The sequence below is a fragment of the Tiliqua scincoides genome, chromosome 5 (genome assembly GCF_035046505.1).
Source record: "Tiliqua scincoides isolate rTilSci1 chromosome 5, rTilSci1.hap2, whole genome shotgun sequence".
In the NCBI taxonomy this organism is placed as follows: domain Eukaryota; kingdom Metazoa; phylum Chordata; class Lepidosauria; order Squamata; family Scincidae; genus Tiliqua; species Tiliqua scincoides.
Window position 1 is genome coordinate 122,587,093 of NC_089825.1, and position 11,998 is coordinate 122,599,090.

General features: G+C 49.2%; 1 protein-coding gene across 1 annotated transcript; it reads right to left on the reverse strand.

The window, feature by feature from the left end:
• Window positions 1-1,075: 1,075 nt before the first annotated feature.
• On the reverse strand, window positions 1,076-11,442 carry LOC136653475 (zinc finger protein 585A-like). Its single transcript, XM_066630371.1, has 4 exons — window positions 11,347-11,442; window positions 9,800-9,885; window positions 8,174-8,274; window positions 1,076-6,566 (listed from the first exon to the last, which is right to left on the reverse strand). The coding sequence occupies exons 1-4, from the start codon at window positions 11,440-11,442 to the stop codon at window positions 4,153-4,155; spliced, it is 2,697 nt and encodes an 898-aa protein (XP_066486468.1). The 3' UTR covers window positions 1,076-4,152.
• Between the last annotated feature and the right edge of the window lie 556 nt (window positions 11,443-11,998).

Here is an 11,998-nt window from a genome sequence, read left to right on the forward strand (position 1 = left end):
AGGCTGTGCAACATGGCCTTTCCCAGTTTGAAGAGACACTTGGCCAACAGTCTGAGGCTAAGAGGCAAAGAAGGAAGGCCCATAGCCAGGGAGACAGGCCAGGGACAGACTGCACTTGCTCCTGGTGTGGAAGGGATTGTCACTCCCGAATCGGCCTTTTCAGCCACACTAGACGCTGTTCCAGAACCACCTTTCAGAGCGCGATACCATAGTCTTTCGAGACTGAAGGTTGCCAACTAACTAACAGCTGGGGCAAGAACTCCAGAGAATCTAGAGATAGCTCTTCCTCTAGCTGCGTGATTGGATCGATCATTTTACATGCAATACGAACTCTACCCAGGTTATTGCCCACACAGATATGAAGGCAGAGAGGCCATTTCAATGAAATGATTCCATGGTGCCTTTTCTGTCCTCTCCCGAGGAGGCACACACATCTACAGAATTCTTCCTGACTTTTCTTCTGAAGGATTACCTAAGGGTCTTGAAGGAATCTTGAGGAGGTTGAAGGAACAGGAGGAAGAGAAACAGCAATGACAGGGCACAGAGGAAATCATTCGTGACCCTTTTGTTGAAAAGCAGTATAATAATAATAATAATAATAATAATAATAATAAAATAATAATAATGCCCTTTGATGGTCTAAAGCAGGGGTGCTCAAACGTTCAACTTTAGAGATGCTGGACCTTTAACAAGTGTATAGAAGAGAGAATTTCAGCAGGTGTAGCTTGTCATCTGTGGGATGACAAGTTGCACCTGCTGCAATTCTCTCTTCTATACACTTGTTAAAAGTCCAGCATCCCTAAAGTTGAAAGTTTGAGCACCCCTGGTCTAAAGAATGCTGTAAGGAAAGGTGTATACTCTGTTATACAGGTTATGTGTGAGTAACTGTTCCTGGGTACAGATCAACAATGATTGTACCTGTAGCAGTGTAATGTGTGAAGAGCCTTTTTGCTTAAATACATTTTATTAACACATTCAAAGCATTCTTAATCATGACTTCTGAGAACACTGGCTTTATTGAGATTAGATGAGATTCCCCTTCCCACCCCCCACTTTCTATCACCTGCCCCCAAGAATCACATCCTATTCCAAGTCCATGCAAACACATTGGCCTAAAGTTACTTTTACAATAGTAACTAGATTTAATTTCAAAGTTCCAGGTGGGAAAAGATCACCCCTACAATGGGTAACCTGTCTCAGTTTTTAGAAAAGCTTATCAGGTTTTTTTTTTTGGAAGCGAAGAGATGGTAATCATAACTGGTACTTTTTAAAATCCAGTTTTCTTGTTCAGATGTCAAGCAGCAGTGCTCTGGCTGACCTCCGGATGATGCGTTTGATAGAATTCCGTTCTCAGCTTGTCAGATTCAAAGAAGGATGTAAAGGTATGGAATCTGGGGAGGGGCCACAGCTCAGTGCTAGATCACACACTTTGCAAAGAAGACTCAGGTTCCATCTCCAGCTGAAAGGAGCACAGCCGAGAAAAAGCTCTCCCCAAGATCCTGCAGGCAATCAGACTGGACAATACTGGCCCAGATATTTTATTTGACTTAGTGGAATGTAAAGGGTCAGAAACTGTAATGTTGAATTTTCCTCTTCCAATATGGGGACATGTACATTAAGAAGCAAACACAGGCACACAGCCAATACCCACTGCCACAGCAAGTGCAATACTCTGTGCAATACTAGCCATGACCTGTATGAAGGGGGAAAAGAGGGATTAAGGTAATCAGTGTTTTCTCTCTCTCTCTCTCTCTCTCTCTCTCTCACACACACACACACACACACACACCATTTCAGAGATGTTTCTCACTTTCCCCCTCTTGTAACACTAGAATGGGGCTCACCCACTGGAACTGATAGAAGCATATTCAGGGCAGATAAAAGAAAGTACTGTACTTCTTTACACAACACACCATTAATTTATGGAATGGGTTGTCACGGGACATGGAGAAGGCCACTGGCTTGGATGGCTTTAAAAAATGGTTGGCAACATTCAGTCTCGAAAGACTATGGTATAAGCCTACAGCACCCAGTATTCCCAGGCGGACTCCCATCCAAGTACTAACCAGGCCTGACCCTGCTTACCTTCCAAGATCAGACGAGATCGGGCACGTGCAGGGTAAATTCAGGGATGAACCTCCATGTTTAGGGGTAGTATACCTCTGAATTCAAGTGGGGAGAGCAACAGCAGGGGAGGGTTCTTGGCTCCATGCCCTGCTTGTGGGTTTCTCACAGACATCTAGTTGGCCACTGCAAGAACCAGAATGCTAGATCAGATGGACCTTAGGTCCTGACAGTAGGACTCCTCTTGTGGTCCTACTTCAAAATGATTTATTTCTGCAGCAAATTTGGGTATTTCAAAAATTCTAGTTTATATACATTTATATAAAGTCAACTCTGAATGGTTCCTTTTTTGTTTTTTTTTCAAAGGGGAGAGAAAAATATTTTAAAATGAGTTTCACTTGAAGGAAGATCTCCTTTTGACTAAAACCCCGCTTTTGTGATAGAGGAAATCACAACTTAAATCAATTCTAATTTTTAAATATTTCAATTCTCTAAGAAGTATACAGTATTTCATTCCACTTCATGCACACACAAAAATTCCAGCACCAGATGAGGTTCCCTAATTTTTTTTAATTCATAAAGAAAAACTACTGCCATGCCCAAAAACTATTACCCTGCCCTCTTCCTCCACAGTTCTCTATTAGATATGAATAAACTGTAACAGTTCCCATTAAACCTGGGAGGATCAGGCTATGAAAAACCTAACAAAGCAAGGGGGATTTGCCTCTAGGAGGGAAGAAGTTAATTTTTCTGTTTGTTCAGGCATTCAAACCATGTAAACTGGTTTTATCATAATCTAGCTAGATATCCCCAAGCCCTCAATCTGTCTTCTTCGTTCTTTCTTCTCCGCCCTTAATGGGCTGACACTCTCCCCCCCCCCACTCCCCCCCACCATTTCAATTGGATGTGCTACAGGCAGAAAATGGCTCAATATTTCATAAAGGAAAGAACCTTCACTAGGGAAGACAAGAAATGGAATAATTATTTCTAAAGCCAAAGAGAAGCTACAAAAATGGGTGCGTTATGCGGACAGATATCAGGTAGGGCAGTGGGGTTCGCAAACTTTTTAGAGACCCTAGAGCAGCCATTTTCAACCACTGTACCATGGCACACTGGTGTGCCATGAATGGTCTGCAGATGTGCCACAAGGGTTTGGGGGAAGGATCATTTGTTAGTAGGGCCAATGGGGATGTGAGCTCTCTACCAATAGCACAGTGTCAATTGTCCAAACACTGGTGGTGTGCCTTGACAATTTTAGTACCTTGTCAGTGTGCCATGAGACAAAAAAAGTTGAAAATCACTGCCCTAGAGGCTGCTGGCCAATTTATAAATGCCAAGAGGTGTCCCAAATATTGAATTGCGACCCACTGGTGGGCCCCAGACCCACAGTGAGAACTGCTGAGGTAGGGCATAAGAATGATGAGGAGCTGGAAGAGTTGCCCAGCATAGTGGCTTGAGTGCAGACTTGGTTCAGGGGAATTTGGGCTAAAATATCTGACTGGGAAGCACTGGCGTAGCTGGGGGGCGGGGCACTAAGTTTTGCAGAGAACCTCACCGCAGTGTGCAAGCGGCTCCTCCCCTCCGCTTTGGAGCCATTTGTGCAGGGGGGAGGGGGGCAAAACAGAGGCGAATTGCTCCCAAGGGAAGGGGCCGCTTGCATGCTGTGGGGAGGCTCCCTGCAACACTAAGTGCCCCCCCCCGCTCTAGTTCAGTGCTGGGAAGCCCTGGGCACAAAGGAGCCCAACCCACTTGAGAAGGTTGCTCAGGACATCAAGAGGTGCTGCCCGAGTTAATGTGAATGACCAATCTTTGGGAAGGGACGTCACAGTTTAGACTGGATCAGGGCATAACATGAGTCCACCAGAAAACGTTTTGCCTAACAAGAAAAATCTTCCTTTTGGTTTGAGGTCAGAGCTGAGGGGTGAGATTGAGATGGGTCAGGAGGGGCTCAGGAACAACCAGGTTACACCAGAGGAACTTCCTATTTGGTCACATAAGCCGAATTCCATCAGCTGGTATTTGGAGAAGGCCAAACACACCAGAGAGACTTCATGCCATTTCCCCCCTCACAGGATAAAAGGTTAGAAATCAAGGAGCCAGGTGAGTCCGCTGATGTTTGGAGAAAGCTGAACTCCACCGAAAAGATTTCCCGCAAGCGCCACAGACGTATGGGCGGGTGCCGGCATGCTGGTGCTGGTGTTCAGCAAGGTTTCCACGCTGCCGAAAGCTCTTGCCACAGACCGGGCAGCGGTAGGGCCTTTCCGCTGTGTGGACACGTCGGTGCTTGACCAGGTGTGAGTTCTGGGTGAAGGACTTGCCACAGGAGGCACAAACATAGGGCCTCTCCCCCGTGTGCGTACGCTGGTGCTGTATAAGGTTGGAGCTTTGCCGGAAGCCTTTGCCACATTCAGTACACCGGAAAGGACGGGCGCCTGTGTGGGTGGCCTGATGCTTTGCTAAGTAGGAACCCAGGGCAAAAGCCTTGCCACAGATGGCGCAGCGGTGAGCCTTGCCGGGAGCATGTGTGCGTCGGTGTTCCACCAAGTTGGAGCTTTGGCTGAAGATTTTGCCACATTCGGGGCACTTAAATGGCTTCTCCCCAGTATGCGTCACTTGGTGCCGCAGAAGCTTCGAACTCTGTGCAAAGCCCTTGCCACACTCAGGGCACTTATAGGGACGCTCAGCTGGATGGCAATTGCGCCTATGCTCCGTAAGCCGGCATCGCCACACAAAGGTCTCACCACACTGAGGACACCGGGCTGGAGGGTCACGCTGGTGCTGTCGCAGCCCTGAAAGCAGCACAAAGCCCTTGCTGCAAGCTGGGCACCGGAAAGGCCTCTCCTCCCCCAAATGGCGCTGTTGGTGCCTCCCTAGCTTGCCACTGTCAGGGAAGTGCTCACCACATGTCGGGCAGCGGTAGGCATTGTCATCAGACATGTGGATACGTTCATGCGCTGCCAGTGTGGCAAAGAGGGCAAAGGATTTCCCACACACTGTGCATGAGTATGGCTTGTTCAAGCTAGCCTCTGCTGGGTGGCTTGCCTGGTGAATCACAAGCTCCGAGTTACTAGGGAAAGTTTTGCCACCCTGAGGGCAGTTGTGGGAGCTCTCATCTGCTGCATGGTTCATCTTATGCGTCACAAGATCAGCGCTCTCACCGAAGCAAGCACTGCAGATGTGGCATTTGTAAGGCATCTCTTTCTCATGTTCCTTGCCAGTATGACTCACTTGGTGAAATGCCAGCTCATGGCCATCAGGAAATGTTTCCCCGCAGCAGGGGCAGTGGTAGGACTTCTTGTCCAGGTGAATTCTCCTGTGTGTTGCTAATGCGGTGGTGTCAGCAAAGCAAGCCCCACACTCTACACACTCAAAGGGCTTGTCCCCCCCACCGTGGGTGCTTTGATGCTGCTTCAACTCAAAGGAGGTAGAGAAATTCTCTCCACACTGGTGGCAAAAGTGGGACACTTCTCCAAGGTGTACTTTCTGGTGTATCTGAAGGGCAGAGCATTCAGAGAAGCAAGCACAACAGTCGGAGCATTTGCAGGGCTTATCCTCTACCCTGTGACTCAACATATGGTTCTCCAGATCCGACTTGATGGGGAAGTCTTCTCCACATTGATAGCAGCAGCTGGAGACTTCAGGCAAGTGGATCCTCTGATGGGTAGTAAGAGCAGAACTCTGGCTGAAACCTTCCCCGCACTCAGGGCATGTATATGTTTTCTCTTCCTCCTCATCCACACAATCACTCTGCTGCCTAGTTAATTCTGAGCTCTCAGGGGAAGCATCTTCAATTTGCTGGAGGCTCTGATCTGCAACTGGAAGTGGAGCCTGGGGATGCACCTCTGCAGCTGTGTTTGCCCACTTGCTCCCGTTAGCCCGGTGGTTGCGCATGTGCTTGGCGAGGTCAGAGCTGACGCCAAAACAGCGGCCACATTCCCTGCAGCAATAAGGTTTCTCGCCAGTGTGAGTCCGCCGGTGAGTGACAAGAGTGGACTTGCGCCCAAAGCATTTCCCGCAGTCAGGACAGGCGTGGGGGCGTTCGCCCGAGTGTGTACGCAGGTGGTGTGCCAGAGTGGAACTCTGCGAGAAACGGGCCCCACACTGGTGGCACCGGAAGGGCTTCTCCCCAGTGTGCACCCGCTGATGCTCGGCGAGCGTAGAGCCACGGGCAAAGCACTTCCCGCACTCGCCACATGTGTGAGGGCGACGCCCACCATGAGCCTTGAGGTGCTCCGCCAATGATGAGCTCCAGCTGAAGCCACGGCCACATTCAGGGCACCGGAAGGGGCGCTCCCCAGTGTGAATCCGCTGGTGTTTCACCAAGTTTGAGCTCTGGGAAAATCCCTTACCACACTCTGAACATCGGAATGGACGAGGGTCTGGCCCCCCTGCTGCAGAAGGAACTGCAGCATCTTTCTCCTCAGGTGCAACATGGGGCCAAACACAGCCCTCTAGGTCAGTCACAGCCTCTTCCTCCTCTTCCTCACTTGGTGTCTCAGAACCTGGCAGTAGAAAGGAATATCTTACATTTTGATATCTTGTATCCATATATTCCCCCAAGTGTGTGCTGGCACAAAGTATGTTTTAAGGCACAATGTGGCACAGAGCATAGCTTATTGGGTCTGGACATGTGAGAGCCAATTTCAGAACTCCACTTGGCAACAATCACCTTGTGGGCCAGCAGGAAGCTTGAGAACAACGTATCTCCCTCTAGGAGGGGGTGTGGAATTTTCTGTGGTAACTTCCTCCTGCTCTCACTTCTCTGGTGAGCTGCTCCATGATTTTTTTGTCCAGGCCTCTCATTCTACAAGCATATTTTGGATTCCTATTTTATCTTTTGGGGGCTGGTGGGCTGATATGTTTATCATTTAAATTTTTGCTTGACATCTTTTTTCCTAAAAAGCTAACCTGCTTAGGTTTTTTTTTTTTTTTAAACTTTCTGTTAAACTCTGGACAAGGGGCATTAAGGGCTTTCTGGCTGCAAGAGCCAACCAATCAGCATTTTGCACAGCCAGCTGGGAAAATGAGAAAGAGGAGGCTTTGCTGATGTCACAGCAGCCAGCCAATCAGCATTCTGCACAACTGATTAAAGCAGGAGAAATCTTGTTGCCTGGGCAACACTCATCCCCTGCCTCAATTTCTAGCTCCTCCATAAAAGAGTTCTTGAGTCCTGGTCTGACACTCCAACCATATAACTACACTGGCTGTCATGCACACAGATCAATGGATCAATGCTTACTGGCTACTGCAATGACAATTGAACACTGACATAGCATTTGTAATTTTGAGAACACTTTGCAATCACAGAAACCCTGTAAGATATTTAGGGCCAAATCCTATCCAACTTTCCAGCACCGGTGCTGCCGTAATGCACCGTAAGGTGAGGGAACAAATGTTCCCTTACCTTGAGGAGGCCTCTGTGACTGTCCCTCCACCACAAGATCCAGTGTATGCCCCATTGGCATGGCTGCACCAGCATTGGAAAATTGGATAGTATTGGGCCCTTAGGCTGCAATCCTAACCTCACTTTCCTGGGAGTAAGTCCCATTGAACACAATAGGATTTACTTCTGAGTAGACCTGCTTACGATTGTGCCCTTAGTTATTTATTTCACATTTTTATACTTCCCTTCCTCCAAGGAGCTCAGGGCGGTGCACATAATTCCTTCCTTTCTTTTGTCCTCACAACAACCCTGTGAGGTAAGTTAGGCTAAGAGATAATGACTGGCCCAAGGTCACACAGGCAGCTTCATGGCCACATGGGGATTTGAAGCTGGATCTTCCAGGTCAAATCCAACACCAGACCCACTATACCATCCTGGTTCAGAGGGCACAGGGCCCAATCCTATCCAATTAGCCAGTGCCAGTGCAGCTGTGCCAATGGGGCATGCACTGCATCTTGTGGTGGGGCAGCAGTCACAGAGACTCCCTTAAGGTATGGGAACATTTATTCCTTTACCTTGGGGCTGCACTGCAGCTGCACCGGTTCTGGAAAATTTGATAAGATCGGGCCCATAAGCAACAAAAGCCTTTTTCAGTCAATTCTCCCCCCTGTGTTTGCTAAACACACAAGTTGATGGGTGTAAGAATAATCCTAAAGCATTCCTCACCTGTGTTCACAACCATCAGCTCTTGTCTCTCTCCGGAGTCTGGAAACTGCAGCTCCTCCTCTTGCTCCACCCAAGAAAAGTTTGGCTCTGCAACTGGGAACCTAAATAACAACAATTTATATAATACAGTTATGGTTGGCTGGCAACCTTCAGTCTCGAAAGACTATGGTATAAGCCTACAGCACCTGGTATTTGCAAGCGGTCTCCCATCCAAGTACTAACCAGGCCTGACCCTGCTTAGCTTCCGAGATCAGACGAGATTGGCCATGTGCAGTTATACAGCATCCTCATCACACAAACCTAATATGCCCCTTTCAAAAAAATAAAAGGGTGAGTGGCCTTTGCAGTGATATTTGAATTTCCCATTTCTGTACATCAGTTGAAAGAGTCACATGACTAACAGCACAATCCTATACCTGTTTACTTGGAAGTAAGCCCCACTTACTTCCAAGTAAACAAGATTGCAGCCTAAGACATACATAAGTTAGGAGTGACAATGTGCAACAGCCTTGATAATATAGAAGAATCTCACTCCTGCCCTACCTGATGCTTTAAAATCCTTCTGCATTTGTTATCACTAAAAAAAATCTAGTTCAGTTTTAACACTCTTGGTTGATGCTATGGCAAGTTCAGCACGCACACACACCATGCTTAAATGGTCTGTTACTGATCTAAAGGAGTAGCATAGAGAGGCTGGAGGAGTCCACTGCCCATAGAAACCAGGAGCTCAAGAACTGTTCTTGTGGCATACACCCTCTTAAGTGACTTCTCTCCAGACATCACCTACTCCGGAACAATACATTTGGGGGGATCTATGTTTCTCTGAGGCATGACTCTGATAAAATGAACTAGCCACAATGCTCAAAGCCCTGAATGAGAGGAAGGACTCAAACATTCTCATCTGAATGGTTGCTCTGACAGCTTGCCCCCTTCCCAATAACAGGGGCCTGTCTAGATTCTAGAGCAGGGGTGTCCAAAATTTTTGGCAGGAGGGCCACATCATCTCTCTGACACTGCTTCGGGGGCCGGGGAAAGGAAGAATTAATTTACATTTAAAAATTGAATAAATATACATAAGTTTACATGAATGAATATATTAAAGATGAACTTATATGAATGAATGAAGGTCTTGCAATAGCTCAGGACCTATAAAAGGCCTTGCACAAAGCAAGGCTGGCCTTTCCTTTGCTGCCTCTGCTGCATCACAGACATGAAACAGCAAGCGGTGGAGGGAGCCTTCATCCCACAGCTCACGCAAAGAGGTCAAACAGTTGCCTTCACGCTGAGAGCAGTTGTGTCGGACCAGTGCAGGCTGCAACAAATCTCTGGAGGGCCAGAGGCTCATTGGAGACTGGGGGCTCCCTGAGGGCCACATTGAGAGGCCTCGAGGGCCACATGTGGCCCCAGGGCCAGGGTTTGGGCACCCCTGTTCTAGAGTATCACATAGACATCAAAGTGCCCAGGTGCCTTCAAAGTTATGCAGTCATCACATCTATGTAAGCCTCAACAGAATTCAATGGGACTTATTCCCAAGAAAAGGTATACAGGATTGCAGCCCACTTGGACTTAAAAACATAGGGAAGGGAGTGAGGGAAAGAAGCCAAGGTTTGGATTTTTTTTCCTTACCTTGGGTTGCTGGGATCCTCTTCCAGAGGAAAGGGGCCATTGCATTCAGCTTCCACTGGGAAGCCTGGGTAGGACACTGATTCTGCCTGAATGGGAAGAGAAAAAGAGTCAGAATCAGTGAAGGAGAACAAACAGTTTGGGAGCATAAGTTGAAGAACTGCCTATATACTTTGTAAACCAGGGGTGCTCAATAGGTGGATCGCGATCTACCAGTAGATCACGAGGCAAAATGAGTAGATCGTGGAGTGCTGACCCCCCCCTTCAGGTGCCTCTGGGAGGAAACGCCGGGAGTAAGGCCCATTGTACTCAATGGGGCTTTCTCCCAGGTAAGTGTGGCTAGGATTGCAGCCTAATCCTAGGCATGTCTACTCAGGAGTAAGTCCTGTTATACTCAGTGGGGCTCAAGGTACACCAACATACATTGTACACATAAATGTTATATGTTATGATGGCGTGAACATTGTAAAAAAACTCTGGTAGACCTCCGGGCCTTGCTGGGTTTCAAAGTAGCTCTCGAGCCAAAAAAGTGTGAGCACCCCTGTTGTAAACCAACTTATTTTGTAAATAAGTGTTGCTGGTTGGGGAAGATTTTGCTAGAGAAGCAGTTTGTCCTATGTACTGACTTAATGTAACATGGTTTAAGAGGCAAAATGGATCTCTCTCTCTCTCTTTCTCTCTCATGGTCCTTCCACAGCTTTTCGTGAAAAGCTAAAGCCCGAACCCATCACAAGAACTGATAGGAGAATGCCTGCTTTGCAGTCACTACATTTGCACAACTCCTCTCCCTAGATTCAGAGACGAAGGGTGGAGCCAGCCCCAGTTGTCACAGCCTATTTCAGCCACCCAGCCCACCACTTTTGAACTGCTGGGAGAGCAAAGGCCTTATACTGTTTGGTCCCAATCTTCTTCCAAGGAGCTCAGGTAAGTATATTTGGCATCCCTATTTTATCTGCCCAACAACCCTGTGAGGGAGGTTAGGCAGAGTGTGACCAGCCCAAGGTTGCCCAATGAATTTCATAGCTAAATGGGAATTTGAACCCAAATCTCCTCAATTCTACCCTTGACCACAAAACCACACTAGCTTTCCCTTGGGTGCTCTTGCAGTATGGGTCGGCATAGTGACCAAGACCTGCATGAAAGTTTGCCCTGAATGGGGGTGATCTCATGCTTCGAGATGGTACATATGGGGATTGTTGGGAATGGTGGTGATGGCATACCCCTTTGGGGCAAATGTCACACACCCACACACCCTTTGGAAGCTCCAAAGGGAAGGGAAACCACATTCGCTTTGGTTTACAGTGTGTCTGGGACCTCATTGAGTTGCTCCAGGCCCAAAGAATCAGCTCCCTCCACCCTTACCAGGCAATTAGGTTTGGGGGCTCGTTCCCCTTTCCTCTCAGATCATCCCTCCAGGAAACCTGAGCCCTCTTGATCTTTAAGATCTTGCCTCCCTCTGGCTGCCCTCCCTGGGGGCCAGGGTGCTCTAATGCCAGCCAGGCAGGGCAGCAGCAGCCTGTCTCCAAGGCAGGCAGCCAGCCAGGGCGCACCTTCTCCTCCTCCTCCTCCTCCTTTCCCACCTTTCCGATCCCGGGGCCGAGGACCTCCTCCTTCCCCTTCCCACTGGATCCCCCCAGCACACTCATCCCCACGTCCCACCCCAGGGGGAGCGCACGGCCTGGTCCTCTCCAGGTCCCCTTGCGCTGCGCCGAGCTGGTGGTGCGCCCAAGCGGAGGCGCCCCAAGTTCTCCCCTTCCCCGACCGCGATCCAAAGCCCCCCACCCCTTACCGTCTCCATAGCCCCCCAGGGCGCTCCCCCCGCAGCACGCCAGGGGTTAAGCCCTGCAGACAAAACACCGCCAGGCCCAGCTCCGCCTCCTCCTCCTCCTCCTCCTCCTGCCCGCCTGGCCCTGAAGCTCCGCTCCGCTCCCCCCTTCCCCTGCGCTCACCAGGCAGGCCAGTCGCCAGCGAAGATCGGGGCGCCTGCCTGCCAGCCTGCCTGCGCCGCCTTCCATTCCCCATGACGCGGGGACAGGAGCAACTAGGGAGGAGGGCAGAGGGGGAGGAGGCAGGGCAGGACTCCTGGGTTCCTCCTGTCGGGATACACACGCGTGGAATTGCCCCCGGGGTGGTGGATTCATCTCCCCACCTACGCGTGGCCAACCTGCCTTCCCTGCTGGATTGGTGTCTTCAGGGCAGAAA

Coding starts and splice junctions, on each gene's coding strand:
- LOC136653475 (XM_066630371.1), bottom strand. CDS start 11,442: ATGAGTGTGCTGGGGGGATCCAGTGGGAAGGGGAAGGAGGAGGTCCTC. Junction 9,886..11,346: donor AGGAGGAGGAGGAGGAGAAG/GTGCGCCCTGGC, acceptor CTTCCCATTCAG/GCAGAATCAGTGTCCTACCC. Junction 8,275..9,799: donor GAGGATCCCAGCAACCCAAG/GTAAGGAAAAAA, acceptor GTTGTTATTTAG/GTTCCCAGTTGCAGAGCCAA.